Source organism: Mytilus edulis, chromosome 10, assembly GCF_963676685.1.
Source record: "Mytilus edulis chromosome 10, xbMytEdul2.2, whole genome shotgun sequence".
Classification (NCBI taxonomy): domain Eukaryota; kingdom Metazoa; phylum Mollusca; class Bivalvia; order Mytilida; family Mytilidae; genus Mytilus; species Mytilus edulis.
Genome location: NC_092353.1, coordinates 58,747,906 through 58,774,302, shown reverse-complemented (window position 1 = coordinate 58,774,302; position 26,397 = coordinate 58,747,906). Strand labels below are relative to the sequence as shown.

At 33.1% G+C, this 26,397-nt stretch overlaps 1 protein-coding gene and 2 long non-coding RNA genes across 3 annotated transcripts; 1 reads left to right on the top strand and 2 right to left on the bottom strand.

Annotated features, from left to right (window-relative positions):
* Positions 1 to 3,460: 3,460 nt before the first annotated feature.
* On the bottom strand, positions 3,461 to 5,893 carry LOC139492859 (putative uncharacterized protein DDB_G0267716). The gene has a single exon (XM_071281011.1). It carries the CDS (start codon positions 5,891 to 5,893, stop codon positions 3,461 to 3,463), a length of 2,433 nt encoding a protein of 810 aa, XP_071137112.1.
* A 4,306-nt stretch (positions 5,894 to 10,199) lies between these two features.
* On the bottom strand, positions 10,200 to 20,138 carry LOC139491575 (uncharacterized). Its single transcript, XR_011656578.1, has 2 exons — positions 20,014 to 20,138; positions 10,200 to 10,748 (listed from the first exon to the last, which is right to left on the bottom strand). It is a non-coding gene; the product is annotated as an uncharacterized lncRNA (long non-coding RNA).
* Positions 20,139 to 20,218: 80 nt separating this feature from the next.
* LOC139491576 (uncharacterized) lies at positions 20,219 to 25,495 on the top strand. Its single transcript, XR_011656579.1, has 3 exons — positions 20,219 to 20,417; positions 23,257 to 23,414; positions 24,747 to 25,495. It is a non-coding gene; the product is annotated as an uncharacterized lncRNA (long non-coding RNA).
* Positions 25,496 to 26,397: the final 902 nt, after the last annotated feature.

Genomic DNA, 26,397 nt, shown 5'->3' with positions numbered 1-26,397 from the left:
CAAAATTGCTTAAAATCTAAAATAGACTTTAAATAAAAAGTTTTTAAGATTGAGTGATGATTGTCAACAGCCATTACACACTTATATTTATCAGTTTTAGCCTTGAGTTGTGCATCTTATAACACATATCTCTTGTGAGCATTTCTAGTTCCTCTATTTTGAGCTTACTTTCTCTAAATATATATGAAAAGTTTGTGCAGTCAATTATAAGGACTGTAATTTGATGTCTATCAAAGAATGTCTCTTTCCACTTCCTTTCTCCAATAAATTTCGTTACATGGTTTTTAATAGGGTTGAAAGTTTCTTTTCTTGTTTCACTTAATGCTGAGCAGGTAGTAAGCATATGAGTAAGGTCTTCTGGTTCTTGATTGCACATTTGACAAGTTGGAGCAATTTCATATCTGCTGAATTTGTGTCGATCAGCTTGTAGGGTGTACGTTCGTGTCATCATCCTACTTTTGATTATACCTTTTCGAACATCAAGAATTGTAGGCTGCAATGTGGTGTAGGAGATATGCGGCTTTCCATTTTTAATTTGATTTATAGCTAAATATTTGAGTGATGTCTTTTGAATTGTATCAATTTGAAGAATATTTTTCCAGTGGTTTGACATTTTGAGATTTACTAATGTTTTCCAACTATATTTAGTAGGCAGACTGCATTGAAGTTCCCATATATTTGGTAGATTATATAACTGTAAGGTTTCCATCACACAAAAGAAGAAACTTTTTGGATTGTCAAAATTAATTGATGATTGTCTTTGAACAAGATCTTGAATAGTTTGGTTTTTGGCCGATAATAAAGAGTAGAGCATAGATAGTTGCCGCTTGTGAAGCTCTCCTTCAATTGGTATTGCACCTAAGAGTAGATATATTGCTGATGTAGCTGTTCTTTGCGGGAGAGATTGAATATGTCTCAAGGTATTTTTATGAAATTTTTCTAGTATTTCAATTTGCCCTTTGGTAAGTGGTAGTATTTCTAAACCATATAGAAGTCTCGGAAGAATGTATGTTTTATAGATGTTATATCCAGTAATTGGGTCAACCCCGTTTGTTCCATGAAGACCGGAGCTCATTAAGGAGTATTTTGTTCTTCTCGCTAGTTTAATGCGGTCATCAATGTTAATTTCATTTTCTCTTTTGTTTGTTCTTTGAAGACCTAAATGTGTTGTGGCATCTGTTGGTTCTATAGTTTTTCCTTTTAATACCCAACTATTGTCTTTTTCTTTCGTATTACACTGTACTATTTTAGTTTTTGTTGGATGGATGTTATATTGATGCTGATCAGCATATCTGCCTATAATATCAAGCATTAATTGCATTTCCGAAGAATCCGAGCTCAATAAGGCAATGTCATCTGCACAAGTAGGTGCACCAATATAAATATTTCCTAGTTGAAAGCCAATAGAGTTGTTTTTGAGTTCTTCAAGAAGATCTTGGACATACAATTTATAAAGATGTGTAGATAAGATGCCTCCTTGTCTTACCCCTTGTTTTATATTAAAACTATCACTGATATCCCCCATCCACTTTACTTTTGATTCTAAATCTGTGTACAGTCCCTTAATAAGTTGTAATAGATCTGGAGGAATATTTTGGTCTAGTAGTTTGTCCATTAGTATAATATGTTTGACTACGTCAAACGCTGATTGTACATCAACTGTTGTTATAAATAATGGTATATTGTTTTTAAGTTTTTCACATTTTGCTTCTGTTATAAGTAAGCTTGCCATAAGGGGACATAATCCTTCGGTGAAGCCAAATTGTAAATCTGGTCCCGGCTGTAATTGAAGTTTCTTAAGAATGCACAGTTCATGAACTTTTCCAATGATTGGAGTAACGGTAATTCCTCTGTAACTCTTGACATCTAAAGGGTTTTTGCCACTCTTTATAACAGGAGTGAGAATTCCTGTTTTAAAGGCTCTTGGAATAGAGATGGTCTCTTTTATTTTGTTGAATAAAGTTGTTAATACTGGTGTTAATATTGATTTGGCATTCTTGAGATGTTCGGCAGTGAGCCCATATTCATCTGGTGATTTCCCTACATTTAAAGTTTCTATTGATTTTTGAATTTCTGTTTCTGTGTATGGGTCAGATGTAACTGGATTTTCTTTATAAAATTTTTCGATCAGGTTTTGACGTGTTTGGCAGAGATCTAAATAGGAGTTGTCATATTCAGAATTTTTTGGCATACTTAAGTCTTCATAATAATTAGCAAATACTTTTCTTTGGTTTGAATGACAGTATTCCTTTTCACCATCTATTTCTATACAAGTTGTAGTACTAGTTCTGGAATTTCGATTTCTATTAATCAGTCTATAGAAAAGTTTTGTTGTTGGTTTTTCCATGATTTGTTGGTAGAGTTGTTTTCTAGCAACAGCTTGCTCTATTCTTTGGGAGTTTCTCAAAAGTTTCTTTGCTGTTTTTAATTCAGTATGTGACGGATGATTTTGTGGCCGACCTTGATTTTTCCATTGTGAATATAGCAGTTTACATGATTTCAAATGTTTTCGCACAGTTGGTGTTGCTTTCCATTTTGGCCCTTGTAATTTGATAGGTTTTGCTGGAACAGCTACCTTTGTTGCTTTCAGTAATTCATTTGTGATTGTTTGAAGTTGGTCTGAAGTTGAATCCTCAGGTTTTATTTTAAGGAGACCCTCTGATAGATTTGAGGTGTATATTTCAGTGTTTATTTCATCCCAAAGAAGTTTTTTTGTATGAGGTTCCTTCAGATGGTTTTCTATTAGCAGCACTTGGAATTTTTACAGTGGTGTTTGTTTCTACTGGCACATGCGCTGAGCTATTTGTTGCTGAACGGTCCCAAATTTTGTATTCTTTGAAGATTGATAAGTTTCTTGTTAAAATGTAATCTATTTGAGATGACGATTGCCCAGAATGATGAAAGAAAGTCATTTTAGAGTTATAATTTCCAGCTGTTTGCAGGCCTAATTCCTGTACAAAGTTTTTCAGTAATTTATCATGCTTATTTGATCTTGATTGTAATAAAGTTCCATTGAGATCCCCACAGAGAATTATTTCATAAAGGTCCTGATATTTTAGTATTATGTCAAAGATTATATCTAGACATTCTGAATACTCATATGCAGAGTCTTTGTCATTTGTTGGAAGATACGCATTGATTATGCAGATATTGTAGTTAGAGGATACGGTGATAGCCACAATTCTTTCATTTCCCTCTTTTAATTTCTTAACGTTTCCGCTCCATGCATCTGGCCATAAAATTGAGACCCCTGATTGCCCCTTTGGTAGTTTTGATCCATCTAGTGGATCGTTTGAGTCGTGACAGCGTGTGAAGTTGTCAAAATTTGGTAGTTTGTCGGAGAGGAAATGTTTTTGGAATTCCCATAAAAAATGTTCTTGAATACATATAATTTTGTTGTCCAATGCCAAAGATACAAGAAATGCCGTGTTAGATTTGACGCCTTCAATATTACATGTAACTATATCGATCGTCTCTTTCCCGATTCCATCATTTCTTCGAGTAGAGTTGTGTTGTCTGGTGGTTTGTATTTGAGGCCTTTTTGCCGAAAAGGATGACTTTGGATTTGTGAGATTTTAGCTATTTCATCCTGGATGTTCGGGACTTCCATTTGGGTGTGTGAAATGTGATCTATTTTTTCAGCCTCACTGTTTTTAGTCTGATGCTCTATATTAATCTCTACAGTACTAGATGAATGGTTTAGAATGGTAGTTTGTTGTTTTTCCTGTTGGTCGAGGTAGGTAGTACTGTTTGTGAGTTGTTCGGAAGTATTTGCTTTATTTATACTTGAACTACAGGCATTTTTGTTCATAGGCTGAATATTTTGGCTTACTTGAGGGGTTGGTCTCATTGTTGTTGGTTGAACAATTGATGATGATTGCCTTTGTTGGTTGTTTACATGATTTGGCCTAGTTTGTTGGTCATGTTGGTATATAGGCGGTTGATATGTTGGCGGGCGATATGTTGGTGGACCAAACGTTGGCACTTGATGATATGTTGGTACTTGTTGACCTATATGATGTCTTGAGACATTGACATTATGATTTGGTAATGTGCTAAAGTGTGGCATCCCTCCTTGATTTAAATAGTAGGGGTTGTTGTATATGGAATGTCCAAATTGTGGAATCCCTTGTTGGTACATGTGTCCTCCATTGAAATTGTTAGGATGATGTGTATTGTACCCCATTTGATTTGGATAGGCGTAATGTCCTTGAAATTGTGGGGGTTGTACATAAGGTATTTGAGTTGTCTGTTGGTTTACTATTCTCGATTGTAATGAGATATGTAGATTAAGAGCCGTGCTGAGACTTATGTGATTTTCTAGAGAGCGTAGACGTTGTTCCATTAGCTCTTGTTGAAGGTTGGAAGATTGTTGTCTATCATTGCACGAGTGGTGGTGGCAAGTATTACAGCTACTATATTGCTGATTTGGTATGTTGTTTTGGCAGTTGTTAGTTATCGAATTGCTTCCTTGATTTGTGTTTGGAGCTTCTACATGTATATTATTGTTTGTGCCAGTTGATGTAGTTTGTATAGTCTCAATTACTCTCTTTAATTGCACAATTTCGTTTTCTAGACTCAGTATTCTGGCCCTTTGAGAGTTGGAAATATTTCTTTCCTCTATTTTTGGTTGGTTTTTCCTTATGTTCTTCCTATTTTGTACATTAGTATTTGGTGTAATAGTATTAGCTGGTTTGAATGTGATACCAGTTGTAATGTTGTCTTGTAATATTGTAGGCACTATGTCTGGCTCAGAAGATACATTTTGTATCAGTATTTCTGTGTCAGGATTTTGTGGTACCCTAATATTTGACCGTCTCAGATTTTCTAATTCGCTATTCTGCTCTTTTGTCGGAAAATTTGGCATATTAATGTCTACATGCTTTGGTGTGGTTTCATGTGTATCTAGATCTTTATCATGCTCTTGAGTAGGACAAATTGATGTGTTTTTGTCTACATGTACATGCTTTGGTGTAGTTTCATGTATATCAATGTTATCAAACAATAACTGATCATTACACTGAGCACAATGAAATCCAATTTCTTTGTATATATTGTCAGCGGCTGATGGGAGTATATTGGCGCAATTGAAGTGAAACCATTGGTCACAAGAGTCACAAGCTATACCCTCAACAGTTACATCGGATTCACAGATAGGACATATGCATGAGTTGTCACTGTTCGTATTTGATGTTGTATTTGTATCTATTATACAATTTGTGTTGTTATCCTTGTATTCTAATAGTTGTCTAGATTTTGACATTGTTGTATCTGATTGTTGCTCTTGCAAGTCATTATCTTTAATGGCTAATTGATCTGTTGTACTTGTTCTTGAAACAGTGTTCTCTTTTATATTTTGGTTGTTCAACTGTGTTGAGATGTTTTGGTTTATCACATCCAATGTTTTCAGATTTACTTTGAGAATATTGCATAATATTTCTAATATGTCACTGACAAATATATCTACATGATTTCCATTTACGGTCATTGTGTTGGTGGAGTTATAGCAGTTTATTGTGAATTTTAACTGATTTCCAGGATGGCCGTTGTTTTTTCTATTGAAAACTTTGTAGCAATGATCTATGATTGAGTTTGAGTTGTCTATGCCAGTTTGTGTTTGAATAGTATAAGGGTCACTAAATTCCTTTGAATTTAAGATATCCATAATTGATGTTTTAGCTAGCTCATATGCTGCTGTACTATATATTATGACAAAGTTCTTGCCCGCCTTCATTTCATATTTGATATGCTCTCGGTGGCAGTTGTCATGCTTTTTGTCTAGAGCTTTTTGTTTGTTCAAGTGATATGGTCTATTATGAGTTACAGAGTTTGTAGGCACTAAGCTGCTTGTAGATAGAGCTTTGGATAGTTGTCGAGTCATTGAGCGTGACATGGTGAAACCTGGTGTGGTCGATATATCTATTGAACAGGGACGTAGTGGTAAATCCCACAGTCGCCCTGTCAATATATATATGTAATGAGAAAGTCAGGAAATTCACTGAATGTTCTTTTTCAGGGTCGTAGTGGAAATCCCACAGTCGCCCTGTGAACGATTGAAATGTCTACCAGCAGTCAGCTTTTATTTGAGTGCTAAATTTTCGTAACCAGACCCTAGACAGGTTTCTTTTAGGATGTACACCGTCTTTATGAAGTGTCCAATTATATTGGTCTCGAATCCTTTTATGTTGATTTTTGGAGCTTTTCAGGTTCGAGCGTTTTAAATCAGCATTTATGTTTGGAGCTCTACTATTTAAAGTTGTATTTAATTCTCGGATTTTATCATTTACTCTAAGAACTTGTTCTAATAGTTTTTCGTCTTGAGCTAGAAATTGATTTGGGTCAGTATGATTTCTACTTTTATTCCATTCGTATATTGAATAAACTGGTATTTCAATAAAGGTTATTTTGCTCTCTGGATATCTTTGAAAAAGTTCAACAATTTTGTTTAAATTGCTCAGTAATGAGTTGATTGCTTCATCAGATTCAGTCTTAAGAGAAATCACCCCTTTATTATATTGGGTTAAATCACATGTCCCTAGCCAAACGTATGCAGAGATGTTATGTAAATGTTGAATTTTCTGGTCAAGATTTTGCGTGAGCCAGCTTAGACCTTGTGCGGACGTTCTTGATTTAGCGCACCACCACTTAATTTGGGTCTCAAAGTTAGATGTTGTTGCTCTTTGTAAATATAAACCTTTACTATCTGAAATGACCACGGGTGTCAGTTTTCTTTTCCCCGTAGGGAATTCAAATGGCTTGCTCAAATATTTCAATAGTTTATGCTCAGTCATTAATTAGTCTTTGGTCTTATAATTGAAGTAATTAAGTGTTAATCTCAAGAGATAACTTAAATGTTTTCTGGAAATTCCAAGATGGCTGCTGAAAATGGCTGCCGACAATGATCACTCACACATGTTCCATGATAAAATTATCGGGATAAAAAATATTTACAGTCATAAAAGGTAAAATGTTCATGCGTTGGTAATTATATACACTGGTACTTAAAAGGAAGTGTGTAAATGTTAAAAATGTTCGTGCTAAAACAATAAAAAGGATAAAATGCGCTCCCACAAATTTCACATCCACTCTTCTTGCTGCCTCGTTCTCCCCATCTGCGTTTTAAACATGCACAAGAACAACCAATCGTATGATAGATTACAAAAATGAAAAATAAATAAGCCAATCAGTGCGTTCTCCATATCATGGTTTTTAGATCGCAAGAATCACAACTATTATACCTATTATATTGAAATAAATAAAACATGTGGAAACTGAATGTGTCCAAAGTATACGGATGCCACATCGGCACTATCATTTACTATGTTTAGTGGACCGTGAAATGGGATAAATCTCTAATTTGGCATTAAAATTAGAAGGATCATATCATAGGGAACATATTTACTAAGTTTCGAGTTGGTTGGACTTCAACTTCATCAAAAACTACCTCGACACAAACTTTAACCTGAAGCGGGACAGACGAACGGACGGATGGACGAACGAACGAACGAACGAACGGACGGATGGACGAACGAACGAACGAACGAACAGACTAGAATACATAATTCCCATAAATGGGCATAAAAATGTATTGTTGGAAGTGAAAACTTTAACCTGAAGCCGGAAAGAAGGACGGACGAACGAACGAAAGGACGAACAGACTAGAAAACATAAGTCCCATAAATGGGGCATAAAATTTTATTGTTGAAAGTGAAAGTAGTGATTTGACCAAAATGAAAGTAGGGTAGAGATTAGAGGGCGGCAGGACTTATTCGGGACGTCGGGATCGGGTGTTTTTAAGCTCGGGATTTCGGGATTGATCTTTTCGGGATGCGGGAATACTTTTTATTTAATTTTGGGATGTCGGGATATGAATTTCGTTAAGCACCTCGGGATTTCATGTTTTTAAGCCCGGGATTTCGGGATCAGGGCCCCTCAGACCACCCCTCAAATGAGCCTTAGTCATTTATACGAGATTGAAATCCTACCATTGACATGTTAATAGGACTCTCAAAAGGAAATTAAAGCACTGATGGATTGTCCTGGAAGCACATTTTATTAGAACAATAATGGTCTATAAGCAGTTTCATTTATTTCATGTTTGAAACGGTGCAAATTTTTAATTCAATTTGACTTTTACCAAAAAATGCACTGTAGCAAAGGGAAAGAATAATTGTGATATAAGGCCAGAAACACGAAAAATAATTGAATTTAACACAAAGGAAACACATAACGGACTTTGGAAAAAAGGGACAGGGCTTTTGATACCTTATATGAAATTCTCCAGTCATTATATCTTTTACAAAAATTCATCCTACAACAGTTTACAAGCTGTATATGCCCGCGATTGCTAGTCAGTTTTAAATGTTAAGTATTCAAAGCTAAAAACACAAGTAATGATAAGTTTACTAGTATATGCTTGTTTTAATTAAGAAAAAACAGCCCACTTAGGACAACATTCTAGCACTTTTGACTATAGTCATTCCCTTAGTACGTTCTGTATACATGTACCACTATATATTAAATAGTCAGTGGGGCCTCGGTGGCCAATTAGTAAAATCAATAGTCACGAATTGGTTAAAAATGTAGGCTGTGAAAGATGAAACCTTTTTATTTTGATTTATATAAAAAAAGAAGATGTGAGTATGATTGCCAATAAGACAACTCTTCACAAGAGAACAAAATGACAGAAACTAACAACAATAAGAGATGGTTGGTTCAACCCCATTTGCAGCTAAATAAACCATGATTTTCCAGACTAAAATTTCAATGTAAAATATATTTCCCCTTTCACAAGGTTTTATTCGAAAATGTCATAAGTTAAGAAAAGCATGTCGTTGTGAATATGTCCTCCTACACATGTATCCATAAAACAAAAGCAAATGCAAAACGTATTTTTGAGAAAACCTTTTCTAAAGATATTTACAATACGTTACACTACTACACTACCAATAATTTACCCACACTTTTTTGGTACATTTCTACCCTCGTGCATATCAGTACTGTTAGGAAAGACTGAAAACTTATAATGTTATACTTTCAATGAAATCAGTACTGATTTTGTCAGTACTGTTTCTGTACTGATTTTGACAGTACTGTTTTAGTACTGATTTTGACAGTACTGTTTCAGTACTGATTTTGACAGTACTGTTTTAGTACTGATTTTGACAGTACTGTTTCAGTACTGATTTTGTCAGTACTATTTCGGTATTGTTATTTTCAGTACTGTTTCAGTAGATTTGGTGTTGTTAATCTTTTTAACTTGAATGTGTATTGTTTCAAAAAATACTTGGAACTGAAAACTTTTAAACTAGGTAAGTATAGTATGCTATATAATAATAGTGGCATATTTTGTATCTTTTGTAGATATCTCTGATTAAGTGTTTATCATTAGAGAAGTTTTTACAATGTGCATCTCAGTACATTTGGTATCCAAATATACACATGTAGGTTTGATAATTCTGTGACAATATTATTATTATCCTTTTTTAGCTGGTTACGTTTTTCTCTTTGACTATATCACCCTGCTGCGCAGATTTCTTTTTAGCTTTTAACATGACCAAGGAAAATTATCAAGCTTACTCTCGTCTATCGAAAAACTATTGAAGCGAAGGAGAAAACAGAAATGAAGCAAGATAAGCAGTTTATCGGATTTTACCCATTAGGAGCACCTGAATTCACTCCCGGTTTTTAATGGAGTTCGTGTTGTTTTTTATGTACTTTTCAAAGTGTTGTTGTAAATGCCCTTTTGTTTTGTGATTCTTTGCTTACTTCTTGATTTTGATTGTGACTGTCTTTCAGTGTTTATGAAAATAATACGCTCTAGGAGCACCTGAATTCATTCCCGGTTTTTAATGGAGTTCGTGTTGTTTTTATATATGTATTTTTCAATGTGTTGTTGTAAATGCCCTTTCGTTTTGTGATTATTTGCTTACTTCTTGATTTTGATTGTGACTGTCTTTCAGTGTTTATAAAAATAATACACACTCGACATCAGGGAGATTCACACTGTGGTTCGAGGCTGATATTTTACAGTATCAATGTGTATAATAGCGCATAATTTATATATATATCAAACAAGATTAGAATCTTCAATACTGTTCATTTTTTGGTATTTTGCTATTGCTTAAAATATGTTATAATTAAGGCAGTCAGATGTTACTATGTTAGGCAATGCATTATAATCAACACAAAACAATGTCTCGATTACCTTATTTTTAATCATAACTGGAATTTCTTTTATTTATCATAACCATTTTTTAATATATAATAAAACATTCAATGTCATACCAACATGTGAAGTTTGTGGGAAAAATCTCTGTCATTTTCATGCCCCTTGGTTATTTTATGACCCTTTAAAGCTCATAAATAAAACAATCAAAGAAACAATTAATTTTGCATGTATCATGTTTCATTGCTCTCCCCCTATGCCATCTTTTCTTTGGAATGCTTTGTTAAATGTCAGTTTCCTGGCGCTTTTCCTCAATTCAGTCCCGGATATGATGTGTCTTTTTACATGTACAGTGGTAATTCAAGAGGACACTTTAGTTCTAATATGAGCTCATTATAAGCATCCACCTTTTATGTTTTGGTACTTGTACGAAACTCAGGATTCAATGGTTCATGATTAAATGTTGGGTTTTTTTCTGATGAGTGCCATATTGTCTAGATACATCATTTTGTTTATAGGTCTTCAATTTTCACATCGAACATTCCCATGTCTGCTCCTGTCTCCATTGCTGTTAATCATTCTGAGGAAAGAAAATGTAATGAATTTATAAAGGCTACTATAAATTTTCTTATGTTAAAACTTTCCTCATTTCTGTGTTATGTAAAAATAAAAAGAATGCACAATTATGGAAGGGAATGGTCTGACATCAAAATTTACTTATCACTTTATATACTACCAGAAGTCCAGTAATGGACTGGACTTCTGATACTACATATATATATTATAATCAATCAAAGTTGAAATTTGTTTCTAAATAAAAAAAAAAAGGAAATATGATAATTTAATTCATCATCATCAAAGTATTGGTGTTTGCCAGTGGCAAGTGTTTCATACACGTGTAGCTTTAACCATCGGTCTATTTATGTGCTCTTTATAATAAGATCCGTGAAACAACGACAAAAAACATTTAAAGACAAATCCTTCTATTCAGATCTACCAATAATATAGATCTTCTTTATATTTTATTTTTACTTTAGGCTAGGTAAAAGCTTTAAAATAAGCAAATAAAAAAATGGGGTCACCGACCTCGTTTTCGATTTAAAACGCCATCTTTTTCACGGAATTTGGAAATTGGGACTTCTAGTCAATATAGCAGTGTAATATTTTTTTTAAAGTCCGTATCCAATATAAACTTGTCTGTTTTGTTAACCTAGTTGTTAATACAAACTATTTTAATAATATCACCATTTTCTGAGTGGAAAATAATAACAATAAGTTGCAATAATAGTTTTCCCGCCTTTTTTTATATTGTGAAATACCTATAAAAATTAAGTTTAAAAAAAAATTGACCAATAATTTCTCCTTGAGTCTTCAATAGAATATACGTTGTTTATATCTAAACAAAATAAGGAAATAAAAAGATGGGGTCACCGTAATGAAGAAAGAGATATTTCTAAAAAGGGGTTAACAATTTGAATTGGCGGGAACACATTGCGCCAATTAAAAAAACAACGTCAAAAGACGTTCGGCCGGTTTAGGCTATATTCTTACAAATAAGGGACAACCCATGCAGTTCTCGTTATTTGCTGTTTTGTTGTTTGTTTGTTTTAAACAACCATAAATTCACATTAATCTACACATGATAGTACTTAGTTTTCAGTCAGTATCACAGACACGTAATATAAATGCGGTGGTTGGAAAACAATGCGTTGTACAAATGTACACACCAATGCTTCTATGAACATTTCATTTCCGGTTATTCATTGTGCTTATGTGTTGACCAGAAATTCTTTTTAAAAATAGTGAAGACATTTTTATATAATATCATTGTTCAATCAAAGTATAACTGAAAGACAAAACAGAATTTTGCTTCCGATATCATGAATTTTAATTTCGTTTAAGAATGTTGTTCCTTTTTATTTTGATGATAATTACTTAAAATCATTAAAAATCTAAGACTCCGTTTCCACTAACAATAAAGATCGATCATTTCTGAGATCGCCGATCTTAAGTATTGCAAAAATGAGAAAGATCGATCTTCAATCGGACGTAAACATTCCGTCTCCAGATGTAGTTTTAAAAGACCGATTTTTCTTCAAGTGAAAACGCTTAAGATACATCGTGATCGACTTTTCAATCAATCAATCGATATAACATTCCAAGTATTTTATGTAGATATGAAAATAAATCTGCGCATGGTCAGTATAAATATTCTTAAAAAAACTGATTTCAGTGTTTATTCTCAAATGATTTGACAGAACGTGCCATGGAGATAATAAAAACCAAATAAATATATTCGCCGTTTTTGCGTCATTCTTCTGAAAATATATTAATAAAAAAGAAAATGTGGTATGATTGCAAATAACACATTTCTCCACAAATGACCAATTGACACAGGAAATTATCAACTATGGGTCACTGTACGGCCTACAACAATGAGCAAATCCCATACCGCATATACAGCTATAAAAGGCCCCGAAAGAACAAATATACTAACACAATTCAAACTAGAAAATGACATAAACAAATAATGAAAAACAAATATACATGTAACTCTTTTACAAACAACAACTACTTAATTACAGACTCCTGAGTTGAGACAGGACCCGTTTCAGCGCTTGTTTGATACCGTTACTTATTCGTTCCTTAATTGCTTATACATTGAAATATATTGCACCTATTACGAAACAAATCTTTTCAATTGTTTTATTGTCTCTGGTGTTAGCTATGGGTTCTTAAATGTGAAACATACCTATTAGCGCGTATGTACCAGTTTTAGCGCTAGACTGATGACCTGTTACTTATTCGTGTACAATATGTTTGTTATAGGTCGCACCTTTTTAAACAAATCTTTTTCAATTTTTTTCTTGCCTTTGATGCTATATCTTGGTTCTAAGAGGTAAAATAACCCTATATTAAGGCGTAAATACTCGTGTCAGTGCTCGACTGATGCCTTGTTACTTATTCGTTCCAGATTCGCTTACTATACGTGGGTTATTCGGTGCACCTTTTAAAAAAATATCGTTTCAATTGTATTCATTCATTTTTTTTTCTGTAAATTACTCATCTTCAAACGAAAAGACTGGTATTAGCAATTCTTTATTTTTAATTACTTATGACATGTTAATCAAAAATAAAATTAATAAATGCATGAGAATTATCTAATGAACCAAATATTTCCTTATTCAATTTTCTACGATTTTTTGTTAACGAAATGGTTAGACCGAGTATTTTAGATATGCAATGTTATACTAAATGTAAGTGTACAAGTTCTTAAAAGATCGAAAACGCGAGATGCTCTTCAGAGATCGATTTTATTTCAATTCCGTGCAAGTGTTAACGGGGTCTAATTAACATTATTTCTGTTTTGATCACTCATCCTTTATAGGCATTTATGAATATCGAAATATTCCGTAATGTTGCTAGAAACTCAGTGTAAGTATACTCATATAGCTATCATACCGTGAGTATGAATAGAACCTAGTCCGACCTCTTTTCTAAAATCTCCAGTTAATTGATTTTTTCCATATACATTCCTCTGCAATTCATCATTCCGACAACTTTTAAACACAGGCACGATTATGTTTTTTTATACAAAAATGCGCACCTTATACATTCATGTAAATTTATATCAAATTTGGTAAATCGGAACAAACTCGGAATGGTCATATAAAAAAACCCTACAATGTTAGAAGCTTATATGTTAACTTCTCTAGATGTACTTTGTTTTACATGTATGAGTCGTTAGGTTACTGTTTTGTTGGTGTTTATCAGAAATCTAATTATTATATTCATGTAAAAATGTAAATGCCGTACACATTCAAAATACGTCAGTGAAATTTGCCTTATCCATATAGGTACGTAATGTATTGCTAAAGATACATTGAATTTTGAGGACATGACCAGAATGATTGATGATTTTCGTACGAAAGTCTATACATGTAGAAAATTAAGGAAAAAAGTATTATATTATAATTTGATTGGCTCATCTTGTTGTCGAGTATCCAGATTCTGTTTCGTTTCTTTACAGTCATTTTTGTGTATTTTGTGTTGTTGAATTGCTGTATAGTTGACGCTCTTTTCATTCTCATATTTTATTCAATTCTGGAACATGTCTATTATATCAAAACAATTTTCATTTTCTCTTCTCGGCAAATTAACCTTTCAAAACGATTGTCACTCTCTCCATCGGCTCAAAGAGGAATAACTCTAATAAACGTTACCAGTTCGCGGAAACCGCGACGTCATAAACCGCTGACGGCATAGTACTGTTGCGCTTGTATATGCGCATAAACAATAGAGGGATTTGTCTTTAAATATATACTAACTACTTTATACAAAAGTACATTAATGTTTAATAGATTGAAGTGGAAATTCAATTTAATTGAAAATTTATCGTACATAGTCATATATGTAGCACCAGAGATGTTATACACACAGTAGCACACAGAAACGTGTCCGATTCCTCCAAAACGCGTCAATGTGACGTCAATGATTTGATAAACATGTCAAATTGCACTGGCGAAACCACTTCTGCGGGAAGCCGGTCGAGCAGTACCCTCATAGACATACATTTTGTAAAAAGACATTTAGGCATCACCGGATAATATTAAGACAACTTATTAAATGCAATGTTAATGGGTTTTTTTTCTAAATACGCATGACATATTTGCCACTGGACATTAACTAATCAATAGTTAATTATGTGTTGTAAACTTAGCCTGCAGTTATACTTGTTATGAATTAACTATGCTGAACAAACTAATGCTAATACAGTAAACATGGTCAAGCACCGGGAAAAAAATACAATATAAAATGTACATGATGTATTAGTTTTCTAAATTGTGAAGTACCTCTGTCTGAACTTTATTATAATAATAATCATATTGATAAAGAAAATCATAAATTAAAGCGCTTCAAATAAAAATAATTTTTTATTGTGCATTTTTTTTTAAACCAGACCTATAGTCTGTGTCTGCAAGCAGAAGAAAGCGTGCACAGTGTAGCATACCTTGGACATTTGTCTGTACGGATTACTAAACCTTTCCTCCAGATTTTTTTTTTGGAACCTGCCTTGACTTTTTTTTCTCATCATTTATAATCCTGTCAAAATAGGAAACACATTTTTAAAAGGGGGTTCCAAATCTGGAGATAGGGTTTCCAAATAGATTTCCCTTTTCAATTTTATGCATTTATCGTTAAAAAGGGGTCCAACCTTCGGACCCCTCCCCCTTCTTACGCCGAGGGGTGTACCGCACCTCCCTTTATCCAATCATATGTTTAGAAAGTCAGGCTGATCATTTCTCAAATATCAATTTGACAAATAGTAATACTATAATCTATTTAATAAGGTTTGGTAAAGAAGTAATAATATGTATATCCAAAACATGCCCGCGATTTTATACCTATTTTGACATTTACAGAAAGTTCTGTAACCAGAGGCGGATCCACCCATTGTTTTAAAAGAGGGTTCCAAACATATAAAATAATGCATTGAACCTCCAAAATAATTTGGTGTTCCAACCCCCGTGTAACGCGTATAATTCTCCTTCTTTAACTAACGTATAAGATAACAAATAGGTTCAATGCATTATTTTATATAAAATGAATGGTAGAATCAGCCATTGTTTTTACCGGAAGTGTTTCCGTGGAGTTCAATTTCATAAAATTTGCATAAAGCGCGGGAAACCTTATCACGTCAATGAAAGGAACATTTCAGGAAACTGCGCAGTTGGAAGGCAAACGCCTGAATCTGACAGATAGAGGTCAATTTGTCGACAAAAAAAGAACCCGTATGTAAAATGTTTACGCCCACAAACAGCGCCACCTATAATTTTTTCTACGGCATCTTTGAGAACGATGTCCCATTCTGTAGTAAATTAAAACATTAAATTAACTAAAACATAGAAAAGTAATTGTAAAACACAAATTAAAAGATATATTTGCAGATGACTGTTTATGCATGATACGCTGGCAATGTGCGCAATGTCCTTTAATCCAAGACTGAAAATTAGTTTGTTTCCTACGTCAAGATGGCGGATCTCAATGTTTACATTTCTTCACCTATTTATAATCTGACACAAATTCGTATCCAATCATTTCTTAGCAATTTTATTATTGATCTTTAAATATCATCCAATTACATTTGCCGTTAGAAAGTGGCTACACGTTACCAGCCGTCGTTACAAAGTAGCCATGTGTTTTGTGGGGATACCTTGGGAATGTTGTGTATTCAAAAGTTACGGTAAAAATCAATGTTATCTTCCTTATATTTCCATGCATACACAATTTATAACAGCAAATCCATTCTTAACAGACCCCATAAGGTAAACGGACATATTTAACTGTCTGATTGAGCAACAATTCGTGTAAATAAGCCTGATGGGTCGTTTTGAATTCAAGCACAGCAGACAAACACGTGGTAGATTGTTTATGTTTGACAGTTTGTTTACCTGAATTACACGTTGATGTTACTATATACTTACCAATAACCTTTATCGTGTTATACTTTCAAGAGTAATATAATAAATCTTACTCAAGTCAAGAAATACGTCTAGGTAGGCGCAGGGACTTCCTTTTCTTTGTCCTTAACTAATGAGAGTGTAATGATACATTACAGGATTTTTTTGCATTTGATATATTTCATGTACATGTACATTTTATGTACACAAAGAACAATAAAGTAAAAGAACGTACATGGGTTTAATTCCCACCCTAGGTATACGTTTTGACTCTCATAACAGGTTGGAACAAATAGAGCAGATAGCAATTGACAATAATGTAATGCTAAAATGCTGATTGATGGGGTCAAATCATCAACATCATTTTTTCTAGTATACATCAACTCCCCTAAGGATAAGTCATATTTTACTAAGAGTCCAGTGGCTAAGTCCTGTCTTTTTTGCCTCTGATATTTACTTATTTATATTTTAATTTCTAATATTCTCTTGTGCATGTAGTAAGGCAAAAGCTATTGTTACTCTTATTTTCCTCATTTGCCTTAAAACATTGTTGATGTATGTAAAGTGACTTGTAATTTAATTGTCACTGCTAAAAGAGACTTGGACTCTGATGATAAGTGTCCAGACTGTTATCTCATTGGCAACTATATCATAAATGTCAGTTTCCCCTTTATAAGTTAAATTTTTTAAGAAAAGAATTTAATAATAATATAATAACAAGTTGTAAAAAATTTGAAAAGTTCAGCACAAGGGCCATGCAAATCTTATTGGCTTTTCATTCAAGAAAACCTAGAGGCATTGAAAAGTGTTGCAATTTAAAATAAATGGTTTGAACTCAGAAAACTATCAATATATAGAGTACAGATATTGTTTTAATTGGGCCTTTGGGAATATTTGCCAGTTAATTGAAGATATAATTGTTATATGCCTTTTCAAATACATGTGTGGCTCTGCACTGGCTGTGGTTAAAAATCTAAGAATGAAGTTGGTTATCTTCATATTTATCTGATTAATATCAACATAATTGTTCCATTATATATACATACCGGTATATATAAATCATTGTAATACATGTACATTACTTTGCTCTTCATATGCCCTATAACAGTGTTTAATTGGAATAAAGTATCTTGTCTTAACCACATTTCTTTATTTTAGTATTGACAGGTTAACTTTTAAAAGCATTTAAAGTCAGTGAGTTGATGACAAGCTCAGTCAATGATTGTAAATCCAGATAATATGAGTTTTTTTTATAAAAATAAATAATGTGATTAAACTGGTTATCTCAATTAAAAGAACTGATATTCTGCTTTGATACTATGAGATTATTACTGATATATCAGAATAATAAATTTCCCATTGTTGTCCTTTTTCAATAAAATTCTAAACATACTGTTTTTAAGTCAGTTTTGTTTTTGTCTGAGACTACTATAACATGGGAGGTGACCACAATCTCTATGTTATACATTGAAGTATAGTCTCAGGTTTTTGTAGTCCAATTGACTGCATTTTAGAGCAGGTAAATGTGAATTTGGATTAAATTTAAAGTCATTCAGTATATCTAATGACATCATACCACTATTTTATTTCATCAAAGCATTTTCAAATTTTATTTACTGGTCAGCTTAGGTTATCATCCAATCAATAATTTAATTGAAAGGACTTACAGTTGGTTAGTTGGTTGCAGGACTTTTGAATTCAAATATAAGAAAGAAGAAAAAATATAAAGCAAAACTTCAAATATTACATATAATAGGATTTATGATAACTGCAGGATAGCAGATTGCAATGCTGCTTTTGTTCAGTTATCTTTGTGTTGATTATTATGTTTTAAATCCCTTTCTGGGTCTTTGAATTTGATTTGAATGTTCAGATTTTTTTCTCTTGTCAGATTAAGACAAGCAACAGAACTTGTACAACTTATGTAGTTTCTTATCTCAGGGTGAATCCAGAAAATTTAAAACATAAGTGGTGGTATTCTCAACCATAATAACAAGAATAAAAAGGTGGTTCCAACTATATGCATGATCCCATTCAAATACATTAATCTTCCATAAAGATGAGGTTCCAATCACCAGACTCCCTGAGATCTGCAACTGTATCTTAAAGCAGCTATAATAAAACAAAAATTGTACATGTACTTCTGGCCACTGCAGATTGATTTTATTTTCAATCTATGGTATTAAATGCTCACAATTTTGAAGACTATTTCCCTCAGTTTTCCATATTTTTGTTTAAATGTAATCTTCTGCTTCTGCATCTATTGTAACACAGGTTCTTCTGACAAATGACTGATACACCCATCTTGTATCCTTCTATCTACCAAAAGGGTGTTTGAGAATATATATATACAATAAGTTCAAGTATTTTGTCAAGAAAAAGTCAGTCTGTTATAAAATGTAGGTAATTGTCTTCTATGGAAGTGTTAAAAAACCTGTAAGAACTTGAAAAAAAATGTCATATTCAACCTTTCCATGGCTATTTTAATGTTACAACAGTAGAGGAACATAGAATATTGAAAGGTATTCAAGAACTCGTCGAAATAGATCTGCAATCATTAATTTTACTCAAATTTACTGTTGTGAACTTGCAATATCATACGATGCGCGTACCGAGTTATCTCCCTTTGATCTCCGCTTCGCCACGAATAAACTGACACAATTGCGTATCCGGGGTTTTTGTGATCTGATATTGAAATAGAAGGAGCAAAAAATGGTTTTACTTCATATTTTATACCCCTCAACACGTTACCAAACCTATTTAAGGATTTATTACGGATTTTCCGTGGACCTACGCAAATTTTCAGAAAAAAAGTTTCACTTCACTCGTGAATTTATAACATTTTAACAATACTTTTTTATTATAATTATATAAAATAAGAAAGCTTATTCAATCTAGAATTGAACACTTTGGTTTTTATTAATGTACGAGTTCAAATAAGACGATACGAGTCCAAAAACCACGAGGCATGCACGTTTTCAAAAAAATCGTAAACTCTGACCTTTTATCACGTGACCAATGTCTTGAACTTAGAAGCCATTAAATCGTTTGCCGTTCAACTGGCGTACAGTGACGAATGTCATATGTAAACAAATGATCCTCATAGAAACGAAGATGGCGGAATTACAATGGAAAATATTCTGGAAAAAGTGAAGGTCAGGATTATTACAGTGTGATCACTTAAAAGGTAGGTCAGTAGTGGTTTTTCTTTTTGCGATTTATGAATGGAATGTGAAAAACTATATCTCGAGTGAACGCGATTGATACTTTAGATTATTTTTACCGAAAACCGCTACGAATTTCAGCTGACGGCGACTATAATATGTTTTGAATTAGCTATGCTACACTTTTCTCAGTTTTAAAATATTCAATGTACTACTATACCTTGATCTACCTTCAATCCCATTGTGGTATTCAATCCAGAAGAAGTTTGAACTGTTGAACTGTTGAAATGTCAGTGCGAGTGCAAAAATAACGTTTGTAAACAATGAATGACGTCATGTGTAAATCCAATCACATAAACGTTTTACAATAGGCAATTGTATGTTCCATATTGACGCGCTTTTGTGATTACGATAATAACATCAACGGCAAAATTTGAGACAACAGCAGATCAGCCGGGAAGGATAGAATACAGAAATACAGCAGAGAAAATATCGGTTTACCAGCCACTTGCAGAAAGTCTTAAAGTTACAAAAAGAGACGATTGTTACGACAAGTCAGAGATGGCGGATCCTTTTTGAATCATCTACGGATTGCTATTGTTTGTTCATGTATGTTTTGCAAATGTATGTCTTCTTCCATCACAAGTTTTATTCCGTGAGCATCCTGTCAGATCATATATTTTGCCCAGTGGCGGATCCAGGGGGGGGGGGGGGGGTTCCGGGGGTGCGCACCCCCCCCTTTATTTTTGCCGATCAATGAATTTGTATCGGGACATATGTTTTGCACCCCTTTGCACCCCCCCTTTGCCCTGGGTTAGCACCCCCCTTTCGAAAATTCCTGCATCCGCCCCTGTTGCCGGAATCAACATTCTGTATACTGTGTCAACAGAATACAGAATGTTGATTCTGTATTCTGTTGACACAACATTCTGTATTCTGTTGACATTTATACAAAAACAATGTCTTTCCCTTCAAGAATTTAGTTCAAATGTAGTTCATAAGGGAAAACAAAACATTCGATTTACATATATATATATATATAGAATCATATTCAAAACAGTGTGGTCCTGGTCATTGATTGACGACCTAAATTATCCCATTGACTGGGACAGATTAGGTGAACGTTTGTCTGTAACGACCATTGCTCACTTCTTACTTATTATAGAATTTAAACTGTGGGGTCACCAAAGGTTCTTAACGCCTTTAATAATAAAATAATTCGAAAAATTATTCAGGAATAACCTTAATGTTTGATTTATATTATTGATATAAATCAACACATCGTATTATTCCGGATTCGTTTTTCGAATTGCTTTATTTAGGTGTTGAGAACCTTTGGTGACCCCACAGATTCAGTGTCTTTAACAAGTACATAGTGAGCAGTGATTGTAACCGACAAACGTTCACCTAATCTGTCACAGTCAATGGGCTAATTTAGGTCGTCAATCAATGGCCAGGACCACACTGTTTTGAATATGATTCTATATATATTTGTCTATAAAAAAAGATGCCGTATTATTGCCAACGACACAACAACAACAGCAACAACATATATTTTATTTGCCAATCATGGCACTAAAAATGAGCGGAATAATCACAACTCTCCACAACAGATCAGATGACCAGAAATTAACAAATATAGGTCACCATACGGCCATCAATAATGAGCAAAGCCATATCGCATAGTCAGCTAAAAAAGGCACCAAAATGACAAATGTCAACGAATTCAAACAAGAAAACTAACGTTCTTATTTATGTACAAAAATGAACGAACAATGAATATGTAACACACCAACAAACAACAACCACTGAATTACAGGCTCCTGACTTCAAACAGGAACATATATACAGAATGTGGTGAGGTTAAACATGCTAGGGTCTTCCCTCCTAAACCTGGAACAGAGTTGTTACAGTACTACATAACAACAAACTATAAAATTCAGTTGAAAAAGGCTTATTTAACTTTAAATAACAGATGAATGCAAATAGAAATACATCTAAGTAACAAAAACATAATGGACTGGACGTTACCGTTACCCAACAAAAAAAGTCACTAAATACAGATCTGAGAGTACTTGCAGTTACTGACAGCTAGTTCAAAGCCACTAACAACTAATAACAAAAATCATGCATCTAACTTCAAAGACTTAGTTCATAGTTTTTTATACTTCTGTTGATTATATTTAATCTTAGTTTTTTCCTTCTGTTAAAAAGAGATTAAATAACAGACGCAATGTTCAACATATTTGTTTTAAGATGGCAAATTTGTGTTACATTCGTTTAATTTATAATAATACACACAAACTAAAGAGACAGAAAGACAAAAGTTTGCCTCCAACGACAAGCAAGAATAAACCAAGAAACAGAAAACAGACAATTTTCCAATGTCCTATTTGGCTGGCTTTCATATTATTCCCATTGTTGTTATAAAATAGACAGGCAAAATTTATAATAAAAAGTGAAAAATGGTATAGAATATTACAGAATACAGAAATGAAGAAACCACTTCAAGACCAGACCATTTTATAAGTTGCACATTTTTTTAATTTTTTTTGCCTTTTAAATCTTTCTGTTCGGACACCATATTGGTCCGACACCCCAATAGCCTGACGCCCTATTAGTCCGACGACCCATTTGACTGACACACGAATACTAGTAATCCGACACATAATTATTGAGCAATACTTTGTATGAATAATATTTATATTTCAAGAGGATAATCCCAATAGTTTAAAATGATCCTACTGAGATTCCTCAAAATAATAACATATTAGAGTACATGTATAAAACATTTGCTTAATGTCCAGTGGCAAATATTACATGCATGTTCAAAACAATTGTTAAATAAGTACAATAGGTAAGTCCTGTAAAAGATGTCATCTGGGGTGAAAGGTCAATGAAACTTGGACTGCCACTGGACAACGAAAGCATATTGAAGGTGGACAGGAATTTGCCCTGCTGCATATTCAGACAAAAGGCCACCGACGGCCTCTCAAAGAGTTGTTGCAATAGTTATTAACCTGCAGAGATCATGGCACTCTCTTTCTATACATGCTATATGAGACATCCGATTAAAGGTGACCAATCTTACATTTGTTGAAAATTAAACATCCCGCACAATTTTACTACCAATGTTTTTACTGTTTTCACTGTATCACATAAACATTATCCGTTGTGATGACAGACTTGAACTTCTGGTGACATTTTCTTAGTGAGAATGTGTTCACATATATAGGGAACAAATCTTGTCCTTATGTCCCACGTAAGTGTCATCAATTACTCCTGAACCACTTTACAGAATTTGTAAATCATCGATACAATCTTTATCTCATGATGTATTTTTTCAAAGGACAATTTACAAAGTGTTACGTCCATGATTAATACCATAACAATGCATGTTGGGAAAAACAACTTTCTATAAATGCATGCAAAGTACTTGATGCAGTATGATCTATTGTTATAGGTATCTAAAAATGGATCCCACCAGAACACAAAGACTAAGTCTATGAGGAAAATAAAGTTTTAGATCAACGACTAAAAATTGTCATGAACAGATAAAATATGAGATAGAGATAGAACTGGTATGAAAGGTTACAGTAGAACATTGAAATAATTTGAAAGGTAGGTAGGTATATATATATATATATATATATATATATATATAGTTTACAACACGTCTGAACATCAACCCAACAATGTTAGATCTGTAAATTTGCGAAAGCAAATTTTTGGTTCTTCCCTCGCCGGGATTCAAACCCATGCTACTATACATTATGTACACAGCCATGTATCACCATCATTGATGGCGATCCGATGGATACATCTGTTGTAGGGTTGTCACTGACTCAGACGTACTTATATATATATATAGTTTTATACTCAATTATGATTTTTTAAAAGTAAGAATTTGCAGTTATTCCTATAATTTTATTTCAATATCATGAAATGTTGTAGTGTGTTCATATGACAACAAACCAACAACGAGCAAGTTCAAAAGAATAAAGAGTAGAAATACAATTCTTCAACAATTGAAAGATATCATTAAAGTTAACAAAGAAGTCTACGGGAAGTACATATTCGTACACACAACTTCTCATTTAACTGTTTCACAGATTGCATTGATATTGTGCTCGAATAATCAGATTATATTAATACATATGTGTTTTGGTGCCGATCCAAAGATGTCAGAGTGTTACAGCAGGACATAGTTGAACTTAGGAACCTAAAGGAAATATAAACAAAGATCTCATTCTCTGTAACCGAATAACAGATTTAAAAGATAGTAATATATTATAATGAGAATTTCCACTGGTACTAATAATGAAAAAATTCACAAAAAGAATACTTTTATTAATTTTTAAACTATTGCATAGTGTATAAAATAATAAAAAGTTGTAGGATTGTCACTGAGACAACTATCCACCAAATTTGAGACGATGTGAATGTGAACAATAATATACAACTGTGCAGACTTCAACAATGAGAAAACCCATACCGTATTGTCGGCTACAAAAGACCATGACATAAACAATATATGAAACAATTTAATTTAGAAAAATTAACGACCTAATTTATAACAAAACAAATTAAAAGTGTTAAAAGTGCAGCCCGTATTGAAAACATGGAAATTTGCCATGAACCCAGACTTGGGACGCTAAAATTCTTCTCCAAATCGTATAAGATCAGGCCCTGAAGTCGAAAATTGAAATCCAGCATTTTGATTGGTTGATTTGTTGATTTTGGAGTTTGAGTAAATAACTGACTCGAAACATTGTTCCATTTTTTTCTTTCATTTTTCTCCCTGTATAATATAAACCTTGTATAATTAACGTTATACCACCTTTAGCAATGCATGTACACTGATTCACATTATGTCATGGTTGACCTATGTTTAATCTTATTATTGGACTTGAACAAAATGATAAATGTTATAATCCACTTTTTCCTTTCCAGAATCAAGTTGGCAAAGATATATATCACATGCATAGGAAGAGCAGTGGAAAATAACATTGGAGCAGAATTATGAAACAGTTATTTTAAAAAAACATTAAATTGAGAGAGAGAAAAACACATTTTTTTACTTTTTAATGCTGTTCATTCTTAAGATTACTGTTTATTGTATTTGCAATGGAAGTTATTGCAGTTGATAAGAAGATAGAACTAAAAATTTGAGTTCTTCAGCTTGTTTTATTCAGTCAATAAAAATCAATTTTGAAAAGCAAACCAAATATGTTCAAAAATCAAAAAGGTTAATTATGTACCAAATGACCTCCGTCAGACATTAATCAGTCTGTTGGAAATCTTTCTTTAAATTTTTATGCTTATTTTACAAAATGTACCTCTTTTTGTTTGTCTGTAAGATTCAAATCCATCAGAGATTTCTGAGGAACTACAAACCAGGAGTTTCTGAAAGTCATCAGTCCTCATGTGAACATGCTATACTGAGTAATGTAGTTCTCACCCTTTCAACTCCCCGTTAACGGGATGCCTAAATATTGTAACACCAAAGTTCATATATTCTTTTCGTAAAATACGCTCTGCAGTTTTATAGGAAAGAGTACAAGAGTTATGCATACATGTATTTAAGTTACTGTTCACAATACACTCATTACAAGTGAATGAAATTGCAGCATGATTAATGTATACAAAAAAAAAGAAATCTGTCAATAAATGTATTTAACCATTAAAAATCTTACAATGAGCATATGATTGGAAATTTATTTATGAGAAGTTAGACTAAAAAAGTGGATGTTAAAAAGGAGCTCAGTGCATTATTGGTCTAGTTCTGTACAAAATATGTTAATTACATTGTATTTATATCTGAGTATCATGTCCTCTTCCTGCACTTAACTTGCCACTGGATCACATAACATCAATCCATCCACCCATCTTCTCAAAAGTAATATACCGAGTTCCAATGTTCAATATGTTCTGATTTGACTCAAGCAAGATATAAATACATGTAATATGGTATTGTCAAATAGAAGTATTAATATGTATTAAAAACATAAACCTTAAAGACCAAACAAGATGCAATTCTGACAATAAATATGACATAAAGCCAGAATATTTAAAAAAAAAAAAAAAGCTAAAGTAACTGTCGAAGAGCTGGATCTAAAGCAAAACCACTTCAGGACAACAAAAATCAGAGAAATAAAAAAAAAACATAATGAAAACATTAACATGTCACGATATAGAAAATGAATGGAAATAGGGTAAGTGTCAAAGAGAACAATTAACCCACCCCAAATATACAAAACAACTAGGCATCACTATACAGATACAGTCTGATTTAAAAAGTGTTATAATGAAACAGTACTGAAGAAATTAGTAACGAAACACTACTTATGAAATCAGTACTGAATCATTACTGACGAAATCAGTACTGAAACGGTACTGTCAACATCAGTACTGTCAAAAACAGTACTGACAAAATCAGTACTGAAACAGTACTGTCAAAATCAGTACTAAAACAGTACTGTCAAAATCAGTACTGAAACAGTACTGTCAAAATCAGTACTGAAACAGTACTGTCAAAATCAGTACTAAAACAGTACTGTCAAAATCAGTACAGAAACAGTACTGACAAAATCAGTACTGATTA